This window comes from Peromyscus leucopus, chromosome 8b (genome assembly GCF_004664715.2).
Source record: "Peromyscus leucopus breed LL Stock chromosome 8b, UCI_PerLeu_2.1, whole genome shotgun sequence".
NCBI classification, from domain to species: domain Eukaryota; kingdom Metazoa; phylum Chordata; class Mammalia; order Rodentia; family Cricetidae; genus Peromyscus; species Peromyscus leucopus.
The window spans coordinates 91,865,816-91,888,118 of NC_051086.1; the positions used below are offsets into that span (position 1 = coordinate 91,865,816).

The 22,303-nt window shown below is 52.8% G+C and overlaps 2 protein-coding genes across 8 annotated transcripts in view; both read left to right on the forward strand.

Annotated features, from left to right (window-relative positions):
- The window catches only part of Znf385c (zinc finger protein 385C), a 52,694-nt gene that overhangs the window by 28,744 nt on the left and 1,647 nt on the right, over positions 1–22,303 (forward strand). For 3 of the 7 annotated variants that reach the window (XM_028856850.2, XM_037200638.1, XM_037200641.1), the window contains exons 3-8: positions 14,661–14,809; positions 17,438–17,548; positions 19,339–19,504; positions 20,891–21,187; positions 21,589–21,785; positions 22,001–22,111. In XM_028856850.2, the coding sequence (XP_028712683.1) occupies positions 14,661–14,809; positions 17,438–17,548; positions 19,339–19,504; positions 20,891–21,187; positions 21,589–21,785; positions 22,001–22,111 (1,031 nt within the window). The remainder of the gene's footprint in view (positions 1–14,660; positions 14,810–17,437; positions 17,549–19,338; positions 19,505–20,890; positions 21,188–21,588; positions 21,786–22,000; positions 22,112–22,303) is intronic. The other 4 variants (XM_037200642.1, XM_037200640.1, XM_028856851.2 and 1 more) reach the window with 2 other exon arrangements.
- C8BH17orf113 (chromosome 8b C17orf113 homolog) lies at positions 7,845–13,571 on the forward strand. Its single transcript, XM_037200643.1, is given in 13 exon segments — positions 7,845–9,869; positions 9,872–9,967; positions 9,970–10,064; positions 10,066–10,299; positions 11,762–11,923; positions 11,925–12,166; positions 12,168–12,378; positions 12,380–12,545; positions 12,548–12,684; positions 12,686–12,803; positions 12,806–12,986; positions 12,988–13,020; positions 13,022–13,571. Coding segments are annotated over 13 exon segments (1,860 nt in total). The 5' UTR covers positions 7,845–9,760; the 3' UTR covers positions 13,098–13,571.

Genomic DNA, 22,303 nt, shown 5'->3' on the forward strand with positions numbered 1-22,303 from the left:
GTTCAAAGACAGCCTCGGCAACTTAGTGAGATCCTGTCTTCATGTTAAAAGGAACAAAGGTAGGGGTATAGTTCAGAGGTAGAACACTTGTCTAGCCTGCCTGAGGCTCTGAGTTCAATCCCTGGTACCGGAGGAAAAAAAGAAAAGGGGTAGTGGAAAGATACCAGGAAGGGGACCAAAAGCCTTGCTGGGCAGTGGCCAGTGGGGCCTTATGCAGGGTATGGGCTGAGCTTGGTTGAGATAAGATGGTAACCTCTGCAGGAGCTGTCCACCAGGTTAGCCTTTGACCTTTGTTTCAGAGGTGATAGGCTTCACAGCAGCAGTGTGGGCAGGCGTATTTACTGTTTCAGATGTCCCCAGGAAAGGACATGAGAGAAGCTTAGAGACACACGGTGAAGAAAGAGATCATGTAGGAAAACAGTTTCATGTGGCAGAACCATCGAGGCTCGGTGATTGATGGGCTTTAGGGACCAAGGGAGAGGGAGAGGCACGGATGACTTCCGGTAGGCAGGCTCTTGGGGAGGAGGAGAGTAGGGCATTTCAGTTGTTAGAATGAGATACCCAAAGGGAAGAGGGCCAGTGCTGATGGGGTTGGTTTGGGAGATCACCAAATTAGGAGTCACCGAGCAATGTGATGCCTAGCACTCCACTCCAGACCGTGTATCCGGGATGTGTCAAGAAATCAGAAGTCTTAGGCTGGCCCAATGCAAGATGCTGAGATATCCTCAGAGGGATACTAGGTGCCTGCCCCTCAGCACTTACAGCTAGGCAGGGGAGGCAGGTATGGAACCAGGCCTTCTCCCATTGGCCATGCTGAGAGGTATGGCCAGCATGGTAGGAGTAGACAGGATGACAGCTGTGCTTAGGGCCAGGATGTGAGGCCTCAGGTTTCTAATAACCATGTTATTCGGAAGCTCTGGTGGGAGAAGCTGCCATCTTCACTGGCCTGGTTAATTCTGGGCCTTCACCGGGTCGTGGCCTCAGGTACGTCTCCCTGGGTAGGGAGATGCTAGCTAGCAGCCGCCCAAGGTGGACGTCAGTTGTGGGAAGAAAAGCCATGGCGCTTTGAGTCCTGCTGAAAACTGGTTCCAGCCTGGTGTGGGATCAGGCTGGGGCTGCTGGAGCTCCCCAGGGAAATGGAGAGATCCCCACCTAGTTCAGGGAAGCTGGAGGTGGGGAACCTTCAACAAAGCTGCTTAATTCCTAGGTACTCACTGAGATGCCACACCACACAAGGAGACCCAAGGTCCTTGTCTCGTGTAACCACAGCTGTCACTTTGATTAGGGTCCTTTGGGGCTAGAGGCTTCTTCCCTCGTGACAGGCAGTCACAGGCAGTGAAGCCAGGACCCTCTCCTGCTGTCCTTCCTGAGGAGGCCTGTAGGAGGAGTTACAGAGGTGGGCGGGGCCCTTCCCTCCTTGAGCTTCCTCTCTGGCTCAGGTCTGAGGCCTCCTTCCTTAACCTCGACCAGCTGCAGGAACTCTTACAGCCACACCTGGGTTACACTTCCCCATCTCCACCTCTGGATACGCCCCCAAGCCTCCATATCTGCTGTCACCTGTCTGCCAGCCAGGAGGTCCCTTCAGTCTGGAGGGATGTGTCTTGGGCTAGCCTTTACTCCCTTGCCCTGCTCTCAGGGGACGGGGATGTGGTCACCGGGAACACTGAGGCTGAAGCCAGTGATGGTACTCACCTCACACAGACACCACCCTAAACTACTTACTTGATTCTTCAACATCTGCAGACACAAAGGCGTGGCGCAGCTTCCGTCCTGACTGCAGCCCAGATGTTGGTGCAGCACAGTGAGCTGGGAGACCTGGGTGAGGAGCTGTGGTCTACCCCTGCCCTATATAAAGCATCGTTATATAGCCAAACTGCTCACAGAGCAGGCAGCCCCATGCCAACCCAGCAGATGAGGGTGTTCAGCTCTCACTCTATACACAGGACTATGCAGGCTCAGAGAAAATAACATACCCAAAGCCAGCTAACTGGGTGTTCATCCCGGGTGGCTGACTCTCAATCCTATCTCACACTCCTACCCTGGCTGAAGAGAGCAACCAATACTTGAAGAGGGTTGAGTTGGTCAGGGTGGCATTTCCCTGTTATCCCAACACTTGGGAGGCAAGGCCAACAGGGTTACTAAGAGTTTAAGGCCTGGTAGATGTAGAGAGTTTCCGGCTAGCCAGGCAGGGCTATATAGTAAAACCTTGGAGAGAGAGAGAGAAAGAGAGAGAGTGGCGCGAGCCACAGTGTTTGAGAATGGGAAAGGGGCTTGGCCTGAGGAAGTAGGTCCAGCAAGATGATTATACAGAAGCTCATGAACCTCCAGCCACATCTCTGTTCTGTGTTTCCTCCACTTAAAGTGGGGAACCAGGCCCAGCATGGTGGTCATACACACCTTTAATCCCAGCACTCAGGAGGCAGAGGCGGGTGGATCTCTCTGTGAGTTCAAGGCCAGCCTGGTCTATGCAGGGAGTTCTAGGACAGCCAGGGCTACATAGTGAGACCTTGTCTCAAAATAAATAAATAAAAGAAAGAAAAACAAGGAAGGAAGGAAGGAAGGAAGGAAGGAAGGAAGGAAGGAAGGGGAACCATCAGCTATCTCCTGCCTCTCTAGATGACTAAGGAAGGATAGCTTCCTAAAGCCAGCCACTTTCTCTCTGTCTCTCTGGGTAGATGGCACTATCTAACTGAGAATGAGGCCAGGCCCTTTCCCTCACCATCCATCCTGTGCATTGTAACAGAAACCTGAAGGAACAGGAAGGGACTTCGGAAATGCCTTAAGCTCTGACTTACTGAAGTGGCTAGAGGGACCCTGGAGGGAGAATGTAAGATAGACATGGGGAGGGACAGGCGAACAGGAGATGGGTCAGATGAAGTCAAAGGTGACCCCCCGTAGTTGTGGCAAGCAGAGTGAAGTCTTCCACACTCCCCACCCGACCCTACACCCTAGAGCTCCCCCAGCCCTTCTCCTCTCCAACTTTGAGTTTCGAAGCTTCTGGCTGCACCCTGAGCCCTGGAAATCAAAGGTGTGGGTCATGCCTGAGTCACCAGCTTGATGAGCGCTCCTCACCTACTGTTCCCCACAGATGGATTAATTTCAGTCCCGCCAGGAGGCTCCGGAAGCAGCCCCCCACCTCCCCACTTCCCTCCCATCTCTCTGGGTTGCTGATTCCTCTTCACTGAAGTACCCCCTCGGCCCCTCCAGCTCCCCCCCTCTGCCGCCGCCGCCCATCTCCAGCCCCATCATCCTGAGGCCTTCAGGTGCAAGCTTCAAAGAAATAGTATTCCCCTCCAGGCCACTGAGTCCAGCCACAGTCTCCTACTACCGTGACAGGTGACAGAAATGTCTCCTACATTCTCCCAAGACAGCCAAAACATCCTCTTTCCCCAGGTGAGACCTGCCCCCCAGACCACCCAGAGAGGCGAGGCTGTCTGGGTAGAGAATTAGGGGGCTTAGCTTAGATCTCTGCCTGGAAGAAGGCAGAACTTTGGTGTCTCTGGGTGGGGTTCATTAACTCTGGGCTTGAGTTTCTTTCCTTTCCCCACACAGACAGCTCCTTCCCCCTCAAAGCCCCTTCCTAACAAAGAGCAGCCATGGTCAGTTCCTCCCTCGGCTCTGTGGGGCAGGTATCGGCTGCCCTGAGATTGCTAGTGAGTCTGGTCATTGTCCGATGGAGACAGGATGTTGAATTGGTGCCCCCCCTCCCCCCCCTTACTCCCCCCCCCAACTCCCCACACCCCCCCTTACTCCCCCCACACACACTGGGTGCAGACAGGGTTTGGAATTCGAGACTGGTTCCCAGCTGTGGCCTGACTGTCTCCTCTTTTCCACCCCCACCCCGCCCCCCCAAACCAGGTGCTCAGATGAGTAGGGAGCCAGCTTTCGGCACCAGGAGGGGGAGGAAGGAGCAAGGGCAGAGAGGAGGGATGGGAAACCCCAGCCAGGTGTCAGAAGCTCTAGCTGATCGGGCAGACTACTCCTCAGTTCCCTCCTGGCATTGCCGAGGTAACAGGTCTAAGGGGCTAACCTGGACTCCCTTCCTACCTCGGTGCTAGCCCTCTGTGACACCTCTCTGTTTCCCCTTCAGTGAAAGCAGGTAAATATGAGGCGATAACCGGGAGAGGAGGAATTGGTGAGAAGAGGGCTTCAGCAAGTCCAGAAGCAGGGGAGCCTGGCAGCAGGGCAGGGGTGAAGTGTGGGGGTGGTGGGGGGGGTAGTACCTCTGTCCCTGGAGGTTTTCTGTGGACAAAGTCACCCTTTTGTTTCAGCACAAGAGGCACAAGGCAGGGACCCTGGGGCACAGGAGGGGGGTGAGTAGGATGCACTCCATCCACGCTCTCTCTCCTCGGTCCCTGGTTTCCACATTCCCTCACACTCCTGCAGACTGGCAAAGATCGTTACTCTGCTCAGTCCCCCAGGGTTGGGACTCAGAAATCAGGGGCTGGGCACTCCTTTTCTGGCAAAGGGGAACAGGGCTTTCCAGCCTAACTGGGAGTCCCTCCCCTGAAGCCCTCCCCTCCTGCCCTTCACATCCCCCTTCCCTCTGTCACTCTGGCTGGATTCCATTCGCTCCTGCTCTGCTCTCTGCTGTGTGTGGTGTCTCCAAAGGCTGAGAATGCTCTTGGGTGAGTGCGGAGGTCGCCTGACCTGGGTGGGGAGTGGGGGCCGGGCTCAGAGGCTTCCAGGAAAAGGTGGTCGCCTCCTCCACCACCACCCCATCCTTTTCCTGCTACTGTTGACCCCCAGAGGTTGTCTGCTGGGGACCCAAAGTCAGTAGACTCCCCTCCCTGACCCCAGTCCTATCTAGCCTGGACTGTGGCTGAGAACAAAGGATGAGGAAGAGGAGGAACAGCTGGAGAGTGTGCCCTGAGGACTCCAGGGGGCTGCACATCTGGGTAAATGTGGTGGTGGTGGGGGCCTGAGCTAAAGACTCCTAGGAAATCTTACTTTCCCCTCCTCGAAGGGCGGAGAGAGGGGAGGCATGGGAAGGGGCTGAAGAGCTGTTGCCTCCTCTGTGGAGAGAGAGAGAGAAGACAAGATGGGGCAGAAAGCTCCTAGCTGAGAGACAGCCTGGACACAGGGGTGTCACATCAGTACCCTCACACCCCACTTTACTTGTGTCTTTACCCTCTCCTTACCTCCCCACATAGGGTCGTCAGGTCTTTTGTTTTTGTTTCTCCCCCCAACCCCTGCCCACCCTGGCTCCCATCAACTCTTGCTGCAACCCAGGCTGGTTTTGAACTTACTCTGTAGCCTAGGATGGCTTTAAACTCACCATCCCGGCTCAGCCTCAGTGCTGGGATTGTGCGCATGCACTGCCACACCTGTCTCTCGGGGAATTTTTGGAGCAAGGCGCCTCTCAAAGGTTTCTGGAAAGCTCTTCCAGGGACAGGGGTCTGGAGGCAGAGGGTCAAACGAGGCATAGTGGAGTTTTCTAGCTATTGGACTTTGGAGTTCCTCTCGATTGGACAGGGTCCGAAGCATCAGCACACTCCAGACATCCCAGAAGTGAGAGAGAGGCTCTGGTGAATGTGAGGAGGGACCCTTGGCCATACTTAGAATCCTACTCGGGAGTGGAGTGGGCAAATATTGGGTCTCAGTTCAATCTGCACCCCACCCCCAACCCCTGCGTTGCCACTTTCCACCTCACCTTTGGCCCTCCCTCTGGATTTCCATTTTCTTTGCATATTAAAAAGTCATTAGCATATATTAATTATGCATATGGATGGGTTTTATCATGACATTTTTTCTTTCTTCCTTTCTTCTTTCTTCCTTTCTTTCTTTCTTTCTTTCTTCCTTCCTTCCTTCCTTCTTTCTTTCTCTCTCTTCTCTCTCTCTCTCTCTTCTCTCTCTCTTTCTTTCTTTCTTTCTTTGTTTTTTCAAACAGGGTTTCTCTGTGTTGTTTGGTGCTTGTCCTGGATATCACTCTGTAGACCAGGCTGGCCTTGAACTCACAGAGATCCACTTGGCTCTGCCTCCCGAGTGCTGGGATTAAAAGCATGCGCCACCACTGCCCGGCTAATCATGACATTTTCATACTCGCTATTTACTGTTTGTTGGTTCTATCCCCATCATCCTCCCTTGTCTGCTCCTGCTGACTCCCTTCCTCTTCCCAAATAATCCCCCTTCTCCGTCCACAGTTTGCTGCTGTTCTTTTCTTTCTTGGTGAGCCAATGAGTTTCATTAAGGTTGCTGGCTGGAGCATGCATGTAGGAGAGGTTATTTACAGGACTGTGGATGCCTGACCCATGGCTACACCACTAAAGAAAAATGCCTCTCCCACCACTAGGAAGCACTAACTGCGTGTAGACCTCCCAGGGAGATGTAGGGCCTCATGGGCCTCTCCCTCTGAGTTTTTGTTTTATCTATGATAGAAACAGTATTGTTACCTTTCTATGTGCACGTGTGTGCACACATGTGTGCCTCTGGGAGGTCTCTACCTCTGCCCTGGGCTTGGAGTGCTGTGGGAGGAAAAGGGGACTGTTTGGTCTGGTGATCTTATGAGTCAGATGTATCTGGTTTGGTAGGGAAGTGTGTACACACACTTGTGTCCTGGGTCCCCATCTCAGTGTGTTTGCATCTTTCTTTGCCAAGGAGTGTGCCGCTCAGCTCGTGCCGCTCAGCTCGTGCTGCTCAGCCCATGCTTAGGGTTTCTAGTTATCTAAAGACATCTGGAAGGGTCTGTGTCCACTGATCTGTTGTTGATCGTGTCCATCTGTGTGTACATGCAGGCTCCCACTGGGCGCCTGAGGGGATGTGTGTCACCGCATGAGCATCATGTCCTAGATATTAGACTTGGTCTCACCGTGGGGAGATGTATGTGCACACGTGCCTGGCATCTATGTCTTGCACTGTCTGTGTGGGTGGCTACCTCTGGATCTTGGAGGTGGGCATCGATCTTTTCCAATGATGGTACAACTACAAAATGTGGTTTCCTTGGACCCTGTCTGTTGGGTGGCAGCCAGGGTGATGTTATTCCATTAAAATGCCCTCTCTCCTGCCCCTGAATTCTAATGAAGCATCCCCAGGGTCTAAGGACCACTGTCTGGAACAGTGTCATGTGGCCTTCACCGTCCCAGGTTCCACATACAATCTTTGATTGAAAACATGTTTCCATTTTAGTGTTCTCATCACGCTGCTGCAGGATGGATGGGATACTCGGGTTCTAGGAATACGGGAGGAATCTGTCACCTGATCTTGGTGTTGCGTTTGTCTCCCATTCTTCCATCCTTTGGGTGGTAGGCAGGATAAAATGTCGATATCACAGGCTGTTGGGAAGAAAAGGTGAGGGAGGAAGGTATTTTAACCCACTAGCAGGTGCCCAAGGTCGATCTGCTGCACATGCGCATGCTTGAACCCCCTCACCCCCCACACACACACACACACACACACACACACACTTGGCTTGCTTTTTAAAATTCTTTCTACAAATTTTGTGATACGTGTTTTAGAAGTCAGGTACGATTGCCCTATCTGGAGTTCACACATGAAGAAGTTACTGGTCTGGGGATGTGACTCAGCTTGTAGCGTTCTTGCCTAATATTCAGGGACCCCTGGTTTTGAGCTCCAGCATGCATAGAGCTGGATGTGATGGACACATCTGTAATCAGGGGCTAGAGGTAGGAGAATAAGACATTCAAGGTCATTTTTTTTTTTTTTTTTTTTTTTTTTGGTGTGGAGGAGGGGAATTTTCAAGACAGGGTTTCTCTGTGTAGTTTTGGTGCCTGTCCTGGATCTCGCTCAGTAGACCGAGCTGGCCTTAAATTCACAGAGATCTGCCTGGCTCTGCCTCCCGAATGCTGGGATTAAAGGCGTGCGCCAGCACCACTTGGCCAAGGTCGTCCTTTTTTATAGCATGTTTGAAGCCAGCCTGGTCTACATGTGAGACCCTATCTCAAAGAGAGAAAAAAGAAAAGAGAAGCTGGTTGTCTTTCCTGTCCTTGGGGAATGTACTTGAGGGAAGTGCCGTGAGGCAACAGAACCAGAAATGTGTAAGGGGTGGACTGGAGGGGACAGCAGGGGCAGTGACGGAAAATGGCGGCACTTCCTGGATAACGGCTTTCGGTTGCAGATACACAGAGAACTCACTGCACATGGGAAACTGCCTCAGACAGGAGGCCAGATGCCAGTCCAGCTGTCGGAATCAGGGTAGCAGAGGGGATGTCTGAGATGATCTCAAGGAGTGGAAGCGGGGATACTGATCAAGGAGAGAAGAATGGGAATTCTAGGCTCAGGGGATGAGGGTGCCTAGAGTGTTCGGGGATCTGGGTTCAATCCCCAGGGAGACAGAGATGGAGAGAGAGACAGAGATGGAGAGAGACAGACAGAAAGAGACAGAGATGGAAAGAGAGACAGAGAGACAGAACACAGTAACAACTTCAGCAGCTTTATGAAATAGCCTTTTTGGAGGTGGCTAGGCAGACAGGAGTGCTAAAAATCAGAGATATTCAGAGGTTGGGGAAGTCTCGGCCCTTGGCACGGTGCTTGACTTAAGTCGTAAGGTCTCATTGAAGAGGTAAAGCAAAGGAGGTCGCCAGCCGGATCAGCGTGAGCTGACTGTTCTCTGGCTGTAGGGGAATAGTGCAGAATCAGAGACTCCTCCAGTGACCAGTGCAAGAGGGTGACAGCCTGACCTGGGCCCGGGCAGGGCTGCGGAGAGGAGAGGCATGCAGCCCGCGGTTTGCAGTGAGGCCTATGGCAGCAGGAAGCTGAGCGTTCCGACTGTACCTCAGCTGCTTGAGGCTTGAGAAACCTTGGGGAGTGACTTAGTCCAGTGTCTCAGTTTCCCCACCCACAGACAGTAATAATCTTGGTCTTCGTGAGGAATCGTGTGGGGTCTTAACCTAGGGCCTGGCTCAGTTTCCGCTGACTGGATAAACTGTAGCTGCTGCTGCTGCTATTTGGCACAAGAGGAGACAAACGTCACTTCACTGGGAGGTACAGTTGGCAGGTCCAACCCAACCGGACAAGAACTTCAGATCTCAGAAGAGACTCATCCTGACCTCATGTCTATGGGCAGGTAGAGGCTACCCAGCTGGTTATACTCAGTCTGCAGCCCAGCCCGTAGTCTGTCCTCACTCTGTGGCCTATTTCTGAGCTACCCTCCCCAGGACCACACACTAGTGTTCCTAAGTATGAGCCAGCACCTGTGTGTGTAGGGACAGATGTACTAGGGGAAAGCAGATGGCCTTGAGATGCCCAGCTGCGTATTGACTTCCTTCTGATAATACAGGCGTCTATGGACTTTGAGGACAACATCTTGTGGGTTAGGAATCAGGAGGTCTGTGTTGTAGTCCTGGCTCAGCTACAAAATACTCAGGAGCCCTGAGAATCACATCTGTCTCCAGGACTCAATTTTAAAAATCTCGACTATGTTCTAAGACGCTACAGCAGCCATTGCCAGTCAGTACCTTCCTTGTCCTGGGTAGAGGGAGCTGGGGGTCCCTTCCCTCTCCCCAGTGTGGCTCAATGCATGACTCTGCACGCATCCCCATGGACAGCTTAGTCCCCTACTCCCCCCTAAATATCTCTCCCTTGTCTCTTTCATCTCCGGTCTCCTATGGCAGAGCTGGAATAAAATTTCCAAGCTAAGTTGGATGGCTGGTCCCCCTTGGCTTGGTGGGTCGTCTCACCTCTTCACCAGCTATCTTATCTAGGGAGGTGCTGTGTGGCACTCCTAGTTGCAACAGCAATTAGAAGAAGCAGGAGGCCATGAGCATTAGGAGGGGGTCCTGGGTCCCCTGCCCTGAGAGCAGGCATGGTGCCCCCCGGGAAGAAGCCCGCTGGAGAGGCCTCCCACTCCAACGAGAAGTGCAAGCCACTCCTCAGTGAGCAGTGGAAGGAGGAGCTTCCCTGACTGAACTCTGACGACAAGTGAAGCTGATGCTCCGTCTAGAATGTCGCCAGGCCCTGGTGCGCAACAAGCGTGGCAAAGCCAGGAATGCCGTCGCGGTGGGCACTAACACGTCCAACACCATGCCCTGCTGCATGGTGTCACCTCAGGCGCTCACCGCCAGGCTCTGGCAGCCAACCAGGGTCAGCCCGCTCTGGACGGCCCTGCTTGAGGGTGAAGGGACCTACGGCAGCCTGACAACCACTCCCACCTCTGAGGCCATCAAGGCGGAGGCAGACCTAGCTGAGGTGGCTGTGCTGACCACTGTGGACTATGTGACTAAAAATGTGCCTGATAACCAACGTTCTGCCCTGCTCGAGCTGCAGAGGTTCAACCTGTGTCAGGCACTGCTGGGCACAGAGCATGGTGAATACTACAGCCCCATGAGGGTGAGGGATATGTGGGTGAGTGGCAGCCAGAGATAAGGGGAGGACTAAGCGGGAGGGAGGCTCTCAGCCACCTGGGTTTGCCAGGCCCCTGGGTAGGAACCACCATACTTCATTCATACCTCCACTATGTTAGCCCTTCACCAGGGGCTGCCTGCGGGCCTGGCACTGGGTCGGCCACATTGAGTACAACAGTGAAGAAGCCAGAGCTGGCCCCTGTCATTGGGTGAACAGTCACACTTCTCACTCCCTGGGCCAGAGGTTGGACACTGGTGATCTGGGGCCCTGATTGACGATGTATCATTGGGTTTGATGAGTTTTTTAAAAAACTCAATTTAATTTCAATTTTAAAAACTCAGCTGGATGTGGTGGCACACATCTTTTAATCCCAGTCCTTGGGAGGCAGAGGCAGGAAGGATCTCTGTGAGTTCCAGGCCAGCCGGGTGTACAAAGTGAATTCCAAAACAATACAAAACAAAACATTCAGAAATAGATGTAGTGGCACACGCCTGTAATCCCAGCACTTGGGAGAGTAAGGCAGGAAGATCAGAAGTCAAGGTTATCTTTAGCTACATGGTGAACTGGAGACCAGCCTGGGATATATTAAAAAACAAAAGGCCGGGTGGTAGTGGCGCATGCCTTTAATCCCAGCACTTGGGAGGCAGAGCCAGGCGGATCTCTGTGAGTTCGAGGCCAGCCTGGGCTACAGAGAAAGTTCCAGAAAAGGCGCAAAGTTACACAGAGAAACCCTGTCTCGAAAAACCAAACCAAACCAAACCAAAACAAAAAAAAACCAAACATCAAAAAACCAGGAGACGGTCAAGAACTGGCTTTGTGATATCCACTGGAAAAGGAAGTCTTCCTGCTTCCAGGGTAGGGTATTATATAGTCCAGAGCCTGGACTTTCCATGGATTTCCTACTTTTATCCCTGATTCCACTTCAAGTTATAAACCGCTCATGTGGCTTCTAGAGCTGTGAACTCTGCAGCTCTACCTGGGTTCAGCTGCATGAGTTGGGGTGGGATGAGGGTTGGATTCATTCTACAGAGACAAATCACACATAGCTGAGACCCTTGAATGGCTGGGAATTGCTAGTGAATATGTCTATTAGTGAGCCCCTGAGCTATCAAATAAAGGGTAAGCCCTGCCCCTGCAGAAATAAAGCAGATTGGGGCCAGACAAAGAACACCAAACAACAAAACAAAAACAAACAAACAAGCAAACAACAAAAACCACAAAAAAGCAAGGCATAGCAATCCACCCTTCTTAGCATTCTTTATGGTTTGTGAATCGCTTTACATTCATAAATGCAATGGCAAAGGTTTACATTTCTAACTCATGGTAGCCTTTTTAGGGAGACGAGGGCAGACAGGCATTAGAGCTGAGAAAACCGAAGCTCAGACAGATAAAGTGACTTGCCCAGGATAGCACAGTCAATAAGTGACAGTCTGCCTGGCCCCAAGCTTGGCGCCTGTTGCAGGTGGCTGTTGCCGGTGTCTTGCACACAGAGGCCTGTCAGCACCTGAAAGCATGTCCATATGTGGGGTTGGTGTTAGAAGAGACCAGGGACTGGGCAGAGTCCCATACTCTGTCCCTGTTGGCCACTTTGGTGTCCCCATGTGATGGCCAACCCGCTACCACTTTTTTTTGGCAGTGTAGAGCTACAGGAGGGTGAGGCTATCGCTTGCCCACACCTAGACATCCTACAGGTTTTTGGCATATCTGCACCCAAACTGGCCTGGCTCAATTCAAGCCTCCCCTGTAACGGACTGGGGAGTGTTGGCCTGCAGCTCAGGGCCACTTGCCCATTGCTCATGGATCTTCACTGTCTCCCTGGCCCGACATACCCTAAGCCCCCTGTCTATCTGGGTGAATATGAGAGCATATGCCTTGTTCTATCTGCATGGTGACCCCAGTTCCCACATGATCCCTGAGCTCCGCGCAGCCTTGGACCGTGCAGCTATTGACTTGGCGGATCCTCGGCCAGTATGCTGGTCCTCTGTGTTGCCCATTGTGGAAGTAGTGGCTGAGGCCTGGCCTTGCTTGGTGCGCATTTGCCCTGGCCTCCCCGGGTGGACGGCTGCTGCACTGGCCTCAGCCATATGCCAGTTCCCAATTCACTTCCGTAGCCTTCAACCCCACGCTGCTCTACGCTCTGCCTTTGGTGCAGAAGCTTGCCCTGGTCCTGCAGCACAAAGACCCGGACCTGGTCTTGCTGCAGCCGGTGGTGATGGCAGGCACAGCTTCGCTGCAAGCTCAGCGGGGCTCCAGGGCTTCCTGCAGTAACTGGCGATTTCTGAGCCCGCCCCTAACACGGGGCTGCTGCTGGGGCTGCTAGGCAACTCCAGGGCTTCTCTGCTAGGCTTGGGGCGCCTCCAGGAAGCTTTCCGGGGTTCCATTCGCGCGCGCGTGGGGTGTGCCCTTCCCCAGACTCTCTTTGGATGCGGTGGCGATGATCTTCGATTGGGGCACGCACGGCCAGGAGGCTCTTTGAGTGCTGCTGCAGGGCACTGGTGCACCAGCGTGCTGGGCGACTTCGTGTTCTTCAAACGCATGGTGGCCAGCCTCGGGCGCCTCTGCCCACGGGCTCTGTGAGCCAAGCTGGCGTGCGTACATTTTGAGCTGTACGAATTCTTCCCTAACTTCTCCTCCCTAGTCTTGGTGCTGCCCTTGGACGCGGGGCTGCTGGGCAAGGTGGGCAGCGCCGCAAGTTGCGTGGTGGGGACAGAGCGGCCCGGGCGGGCCATGGTGGCCACATGGTGAAGATCACGATCCATGCCGCCCCCCACTGCATGAGTGGAGCTCTTAGAAAGTAGATGGGAGAAGGACTCCTGGGGTGGCACTTCACTCGGGGGCGGCCTCCCCTCCCCTTAGCCCACGGCAGTGGAAATTGAAGGGAGAGCACACACAGCCTTAACCATACTAACCTCAAGCTGACCTACTGTGCTGTCCCCGCTCTTCAGCAGACCAGACCTCTGGCCTGTGAGGAAAGAGGAGCGGGGGCAAGTGGTAGAGGTGCTAGCGAGGGTCTGGACAGTTCCAGTGCCTTCCGGCCTTTCAGAGTTTGCTTTTCCTCTCTGTTGGGCTTGAGGAACTGGGGGAACAGAGGTGAAGAAGACCGGGTCCCTGAGAATTTCCTCGCCCCATGCTTTGCAGTGTCTCTTTCCCAAGAGATTGCCATCCAAATGCAGTGCTTGTTTCTCTCCCACAGCGCAGTGCTAGCTGGGCACAAACTGATAGACCAAGTGCACGATGATTCCAGGGAGGCAGTGGTGCTCTGCCTCCCCACCCCTCCCCCTCCCCCTGCTGCCCCGGGGCTTTTCTGTAATGACTGTGTTTATAGGCATACATCTACAGATGCTAAATAAACCCATCTTATGTTTCAGAGGGTTAACACCCAAGAATTGAAAAGCACTTCTTTTGGTTTTGCAATTACAGGTCCCAAGAAAGTCTCCAATAGCCTGGATTGATATCTGCTTCTCTATCTATCTATCTATCTATCTATCTATCTATCTATCTATCTATCTATCTCTACTTCCTTAAAACTTGGTTTGTCGGTTCCCAGCTCTTTCCTGCTCCACTTTACACTGTTAAGACTAAAGATTGCAAAACCACAGTGTAGTTCCTGGGGGTCCTGAGGACTGGTTTGGAGTCTCACCAGAACTAGAGACCCAAACCTTCAGAATTCTGTGGGTTTCTTTCTTATTTAATTTTTTGGGACCTTTTAGATTTATTTTATATGTATGAATGCTTTGCCTGCTGCATATATGTATGGGCACTCTGTGTGTGCCTGATGCCTGGAGAGGTCAGAAGCAGGCGTTGTGTCTGCTGGAACTGAAGTTACAGTTGTGAGCTGGGAATCAAACCTAGGTCCTGTAGAAGAATGACCAGTGCTCTAACCACTGTGCCATCTCTCCAGCCCCGTGCTGTGGGTTTGTTTTCATCCCTTCTGTGAGTGGTGTGGAGCCTAAAGGGAGAGAGGGGACAGTTAGTGAGAGGAAAGGGAACTGACCTTTCCCTACACTCCCTGAGTTCGGTGCGTGGGATAAAGCGGGAACACAGAACACCAGGCTGTCAACATAGTTGTGTGTATGTCGCCCCTGACTCCTCCGACCCCTCTCTTGGCGGACTCCCTTTTGGGTGTCTATTTGGGTCACTGTGCTGACCCTGTCTGTGAGAGAGGGTCACTCTTCTGCCTAGGAGGCTTGAGCTGTAGACTCCCTGACTCTGCTTCCCCGACTGGGTTCGGCTGGTACAGTTATAAAGAGGGAGCCAGGAGTTCCTGTCCTGGCTGTAAAACAGCCTTTCTTTGCGGCAGCAGAGGTGGGAGAGAGCCCTCTGGCTCCTCACTTCAGACCCTGCCCTTCTTCCTCCTGCAGCAGGCCCGGCCTCCAGCGCCCCCAGCCCCCTGCTGGCCTCCCTGACCCTGCCCACCCGGCCTCTGCAAACCCCGCTGGACTTCAAGCACTTGCTCGCCCTCCACTTCAATGGCACCGCCCCGCTCAGTCTCTTCCCCAACTTCAGCACGGTATGGGCTGGGCAGGCGGGTGGGAACGTATGCAAATGTGGGGGTGGGCAAGGAAGGTGACTCAGCGGACCCTAGGTGCTACCAAATAGGGACCCAGAACCCAGCTGTCTCCTAGCTAGAGATGATGATATCATTCCCACCCCATATCACAACTGCCCAGAGATGATTTTTTCTGTGGCTGATCCAGATGTGTCTGTGTGCACTTGGATTGTGTCTTTGATTTTTGGGTTAAAGATTATTTTATTATTTCTCTATTTAATCATGTGTTTGAGTCACTGTATGTTCCCATGTGTGGGTACACATGCCTGTGCGTGTGCAGCAGCCAGAAGGAGGTCATTGGATGTCCTGGAGCTCCTGTTTTCTCAGTGAGACTAGGGACCAGCAAGACCCAGCAATCCTCCTGCCTCTGTCCCCATTGGAGCTGCGATTACAGACTTGCCAGGGCACCTGGTTGGTTGTGTGGGTGCTGGGATCTGAACTCGCATCCTCGTGGTAGCACATCAAGTGCTTTTCACTGCTGAGCCATCGCGCTAGATCTTGAGTTATGTCTTTGTGTTGGAGCTTGTGTCTCTGGAGGTCTGTGTGTTATGGGTGGGTGTGGATTTGTGTATTGTTTGTGAGGACTTTTGTGTGTGTGCCTAGGGAGTTGTATGTACTATGTGTGCATGTGAATCTGAGGGCTTTGGATGTCTTTGTTCCTTCTCTTATGTGCTGGAATGTATGTGTTTTAGGTGACTGAGAGGCCATCCATGGTTGGATAATATCTGTGTCTGAGAGTGGCTTTCTGCTCGTGAGTCTGTGACTGCTTCTAAGCTCATGTGCTTGGTGTCTGTATATTTCTCTCTCATGTGCATGCACTCAGTTGTGTGGTGTGGTGTGGTGTGGTGTGTGTGTGTGTGTGTGTGTGTGTGTGCGCACTCATTTATGTGTGGGGGGGGGTAGGACAAATGTTAGGAGTACCCCATGAGGTGTGAGGAACAGCACCCCTTTTCATTCTGAAAATCGGATGAAGTCGTAGATGAACTCCACTCCTTCCTCAGAAGACTATGTCACATGTCCTCCCAGTAACCTGTAGGAGTCCCCTCCCTTTTGTCACCTCCAGGGTTGAACGGAAGTCCTGAGGAGTATGAGACATTTGGGCATGGGTCTATGGGCTTCAGCCCCCACTGTCATTTACAGATGCTCAAAGGCGCTGTCTCTCAGAGGCAGGTGACACCACGGCTGGCCCAGTGCCAAGACCTCCCGTTAAGGTCCTGACGCTGGTTCTGCTCTACCTTGGCACTGTCCAGGTTGGAACCTGTTCTCAGGGCAGTCTCTCCAGCATATTCTCCTCCCTGCCTCTGGTTCCCTCCCATGGGAAGGAAGGTTTGGGAAGTTCCTTGTGACTAACCCAGACAACTTCTGGTTTGAATCCAACAACCTAGGCCCCGAAAGGACGGCAAGGTGGCCTACCTTGAATGCTAGCGCTCTGGAGAGTCAGGCAGAAGGAATGTGTGTAATGACGACCTGGGCTATACAGTCAGTCAAAGGCCGGTCTGAGCTACGTGGTGAGACTCTGTGTCAAAACAGAACAAAACCCCAAAACTTAGGCCCCTGAGAAAAGACAACAGGAAAAATAATGTTGAAGTGGATTAGAGTATCGGTCAGTTGGCAGAGTACTCGCCCAGCATGCGCAAAGCTAGGGTTTGATTCTCAGCCCCGCATAAATCAGACGTGGCGACACAGGCTTTTAATCCCAACACTTGGGCGGTAGAGGCAGGAGGGACAATTTAAGGTCACCCTCAACTACAAAGTACAAAGTGAGTTAGAGACCAGCCTAGACTGCTCGAGACTCTACAAAGAAAAAAAAAGAAAAAGAAAAGAAAATTGCAAGATGTTGCATTTCTATCGTCCCAATACTTGGAAGCAGAGGCAGGAAGACAGGACATCCAAGGCCAGCCTGTGCTAGATTAGACCTTGCCTTATATATATATATACATATATATATATATATATAGATAGATAGATAGATAGATAGATAGATAGATAGATAGATAGATGGAAAGAATGTACAAAACTTAAAATGGAGAAAAGAAAGAAAACACTCAAGCTCATGTTCCAAAGGGACAATCCTGCTACTTGGGGGGCCTCAGTCCTCCCTGTGCTGTCCTGCTTGGCCACTTGCCTCCCTGGTCATGGCTTTCACTCTCCTTAGTAGGCATCAGACTCTGGGACAGCCACAGAGCTGGCAAGTCAGGTAGGGTTTCCCACCCCCACCCTCAGGGCCAGACATAAAAGCTGGGTTGGGAGAAAGGGAACCCCACCCTCCACAGCGTCTTTGTCCCTCCCTGCTGTGGTCTGTGCTCAACTCTTTGTCCCAATGCTGCACCCCTTCGAAAAGAGAAAATGGAACCCCCAAACTAAGATCAGAAGGGCAGCAAGAGATGCCAAGGTGATCCTGTGAGAGTCAGGCCATGACTCTAAGTATTCAGGTCACTCTGGCCATCCCCTTGCCGCCTGCCTAGATTAGGCTATCCCCTCGTCTGGGGTACAGCTACAGGGCAGGAGAGGTCTGGGAGGCTGACCGGATTTGGAACTGCACCTCTGGAGTGTGCAGGAGGAACTGAGCTCTGTCATTCACCCTCACAGATGGACCCCGTCCAGAAAGCTGTCATCAGCCACACGTTTGGGGTCCCCTCCCCTCTGAAGAAGAAGCTGTTCATCTCCTGTAACATCTGTCACCTGAGGTTCAACTCAGCGGTGAGAGGGAGTCGTGGAAATGGGTGGGAGGGATCTGGGCCTCCTTTGGGCCGTTGTAAAGGAACCGTGCTCCGACTCCCCACCCTCTGCTGACTCCTGCCCCTTCTCATAACCCCTCCCGCCCACATGTAGCCTACTGGGATTCCATTTTCTCCCCTCTGCTTCACACCCATCTTTTGGATGTCCCAGAGGCCATAGTATGAGCTCCTGGTCTTGACCCGAGATGTTTAAAGCATGTATTCACCCCAGTATCTTTGAGGGGAGGGGCTGGAACTTGTTACAGAAACTAGGCTGGTCTCAAACTCACAGAGGTCACCTGTCACTGCCTCCCTAGTGCTGGTATGAAATATGTGCACCACCATGCCCAGGTTCAGTGAACTGTGTTGTTGCTGTCGAGACAGAGTTTCACTATGTAGCTCTAGCTGTCCTGGAACTATAGACCAGGCTGGCCTTGAACTCACAGAAATCTGCCTGCCTCTGCCTCCCGAGTGCTGGGATTAAAGGTGTGCACCACTATACTTCATCATCTTAATGGACTCCCATGATGCATCTGTGAGAGGCAGAGAGGCACAATTACCATCTATCTCCACTTTTCTGAGGAGGACAGTCTCAGAGTGGTAAACAGCTTGCCTGAGGACACTGCTGGGAACTATCATTGCCAGGATTTGAACCCAGTCCTGGCTGACCCTGAGGTCTGCATACACCCACCGCAGCCTATCCTGGGGGAGAGGAGGATCTTTACCGTAGGGTTTGGGTTAGATGTCAAAACCACTGTGGACTGCAGCCGGAGAGTTCAAGGAAGGGCTGTGGAGGCTTGTCTTCCCCACCTTTGGGAAACAGGACTTGAGAAGCCACAGTAGAGACTCTTAGTGAAGTAGAGAGGATGCTGATAGCCCAGCTGTGTTCTTTCCAGTTGTTTAGGTCACATCATTCCACAAAAAGAAGGCAAAGAGAATTGCTGGAAGGGACATGTCTCCATACTTAGGCCCTGGCAGAATGGCTGGGCCAACTTCAAAATGCTCAATTTAAAAAAATGAACAATGGGATGAATGTTTTTGGAGTACATAAGCCCCAAATATGAGTACTTCTGTGCTTTCCATATGTGTACCCCTTAACATTCAGGAGCTCTACTTTACAAACTGGACTTACAATTCCTATTGCATTTTACCTGGACAGTCACAAAGCTTCAAGCTGGCCACAGTGCTGCACACCTGCGATGCCAGCACTTGGGAGGCTGAGGCAGGAGGATCAGGAGTTTAAAGCCAGCCTGGAGCACACAATAAGTAGTTCACTTCCAGAATATTCTGTATATACAGGCAGACACTAAGGGAATCACTTGGTGAATGTCCCTGGACTCAACCCTTCTGGATCTGGGAACACACAGTAAAAGCAAACATGGCTAGAGATACGGCCCCAGGGAGAGAGCATTTGCCTAGCTCCCATGAGACTGTGTTCAATCCCAGTTCAACACACACACACACACACACACACACACACACACACACACACACACACACACTTATGGGTGAGGAAATTCAGTGAGGTTCTGTGACTTACCTAAAGAAGCACAACTTATAAATGGCTGAGCTGGGTTCTGAAGGCAGAGGCTTTGGAGTTCCTGTGAGGACGCTTTCTGTAAACCTCAGGACCAGATGCATGTGGGGATGACGGGACACTGACTTCAGCTCTTGTGCCCCAGCCTTGTACCCCTGGAACCCCATATCCCTCTGGCCTGTTCCCCTGCGCAACATCACTCCTGGATGAGGCATGACCTCCCCTCCCTTTTCCAGAACCAGGCAGAAGCTCATTACAAGGGCCACAGACATGCCAGAAAACTCAAGGCTGTCGAGGCTGCCAAGAGCAAGCAGAGGCCTCGAAACCTGACCCCAAATGGGACGGTGGCATCTTCAGCCTCACCTCCAGCCAGTGGAGGTCCCGGAAGTCCACAGAGCAGAGGTCAGTCCTGAACTGAGTCCCCCATCAAGGCTGGCTTCTGACAGTGGCTTAAGTGACTCTGGCTCTTCACGAGCTTGGATTGTCTTTGTTGTTGTTATTGCGGTTTTGTGTGTGTGTGAGCGTGCGTGCATGCGTGCGTACGTGCATGTGTGTGTGTGCCCGTGGAACAGAAAGGCCAAAAGAGGGCATCCGATCCCTGGAGCTGGAGTACGAGCGGTTGGGAAGGGCCTAGCGTGGGTGCTAGGGGTCGTCATCGCTGCAAGAGCTGCGAATGCTCTTAACCCTCTTAACCGGTGAGCCATCTCTCGCCCCCCACCACCTTTCTTGCTGGGAAATTCTTCTGTATACACAGGCAGGGGCAGACACCGACTGTTTACTGACTTTGCTCGGGCTCATCTGGAACAGGTAACATGCTGCCGGGCACGCCTAGCCTGAGCCAGGATCCTTCCTAACTACTACCTGTGTTCGTTCCCTAAGCCTGGCAGAACAAACGGCTACCAAGTGGGTGGCCGAAACAGTAGAAACATATGTTCTCCACCATCCAGAGGTCAGCGGTCTGCAAACAAATGTGGATATGTTTGGTGGTTTTTATTTTCCTGAGGGCCAGAGGGAGAAGCCCCTGCACCACTGTCCTCCACACCCCTTACAGACCAAGGAGGGGAACTGAGAGGTCTGGGTCTGCCTGGGCTATGCATTGAGTCCAAGGCTAGCCTAGGTTCCAGAAGACCCTGTCACAGAAAACAAAAGACAGGGGGCTGGGTGTGTAGCCCAGTGGGTAGAGGGTTTACATACCACATGGGAAATCCTGGGTTGGATCCCAGCACCAACACAGACCCAGGCATAGTGGCCCAAACCCATGATCACAACACTTGGGAGGTGGGGGCAGGAGGATTAAAAGTTCAAGGGCATCCTCAGCTACATAGTGAGTTCATGACCAGCATGAGATGCACGAGACCCTGACCAAAAACAAACAAACACCCGCCAACATTCGTTATGTGTTTGAGTTTACATGTAGCAGTTTTTGGTTTTTGCTGCTGTGTGTTACTCTAGTGCATGGATATGCCACCGTTCTCCTGTGTGATGGACTCTGCAATTTCCAGTTTTATGCTATTATGAGTAATATTTTATAGACATTCTAGCACATCTTTCTGGTTAAGACTTCTGCTTACTTAATGCTGAGGCGCTAGAATGTCAGGGCACCCTGCTCCTTCCAGTTTTATGACTTTTACACAGGGAAACTGAGGCCCGAGTTTGCCTAGAGAGTCGGTGGCAAGGTGAGCCTAGCTTTCCTTGCACTGGGAAGCTTTCCACCCACCCACACTGTTTCCACCATCAGTGCTGAGCCTCAGGGGCCGGAATCTCCCCCTATGTCCCATCTCCTTGCAGATCCTGCATCCCCTCCTCTCGGCCCTTCACTTCAGCTATCACCGACCCCAGACACATCAGCCAGAGAACCAGCCCACTCAGACCTCTCGGATGCCGCTGCTTCCTCTTCCTCTTCTTCCTCTTCCTGCCCACCCTGCTCCCCGGATCCTGGCAGAGAAGCACCAGGGCCCGAGCCAGGAGAAGTGGCTGCAGGAAGTGGAGTGAATGGGGAAGGCAGGCGTGAAAAAGGGTGCCTCTACTGCCCTACGTGTAAAGTGACAGCAAACTCAGCCTCTCAGCTTCAGGCTCACAACACAGGTCAGTGCTCCCCAGGATCCAGGGCATCTATGGCCGGGTGACAGAGGAACCCTACCCACGGTTACTAAGCAGGCATTACTGGGTTCTCCTCTTGATCCCAAGGGAGGGGGCATTGGGAAGAGAAGTCTGCAGCAACCACAACTGAAGGTTGCTACGGACAGGAGGACCCTCTTCCATTCTTGGGTCAAAAGGAAAGGGCTTTAGCCCAGATGCCTATAAGAAGGCCTTCCTTGGGGGATGTCCACAGGAAGCCACAGACAAGCCAGGCATGCTGGGAAGGGAAGCCCACATGGCTGGAGCGCTGTGTGTGTGCAGAGTAAAAGGTTTGCAAGGGGGCAGCCGGCTAACTTAGTTTGGTGCCGTGGCCTCCCTTCTGTACCGACAGACTGCTTTCCTTCCAGGAGCTAAGCACCGATGGATGGTGGAAGGGCATCAAGGGGCTCCCCGAAGGGGCCGGGGCCGTCCTGTGTCCCGGGGAGGGGCTGGACACAAGACAAAGAGAGTGATAGGAAACCGTGGGGGTCGGCAGGGACCCAGCCCTCCCTTCCACTGTGCCCTCTGTCAGCTCCAGGTCAATTCAGAGACCCAACTCAAGCAGGTAGGAGAAGGAAGACCGGGACTGGGTGGGCATCAGAGCAAGGGAGGAAGGGTTGATGCCCACTGATGGGTGGATATGGCAGGGCAAGAAGGCTGCCTGGGGCTGCCCCATCGTGAGAACCCCTCCTGTGTGGGTTAAATGTGAGATCTGTCTGGGCAACAGACTAACTTGGGGTTCTGTGGTCTTCCTCATCTCACCCCCATTCTGTCTGTTAGCACATGAGCAGCCGGAGGCACAAAGATCGCCTGGCTGGGAAGCCCCCCAAGACCTCCAGCCAGCACAGCAAACTGCAGAAACAGGCAGCTCTGGCTGTGAGTGTCCTCAAGGTACCTGTCTCTAGGCAACCGTCTCCGAGGGAGGGAGGAGAAGGGGCCAGCTGAAAGGCTTAGGGCGTGGCAGGAAGGTGCCAGCCCTGCAGCTGCCTGGGCAGGGACAGGGTTAGGGCTGGGTTTGGGCTATGCCCAGAGGAATTTCCGGTGGGTGGGGTGGGCTAAGGTCATAATATGGGGGCAAAAACC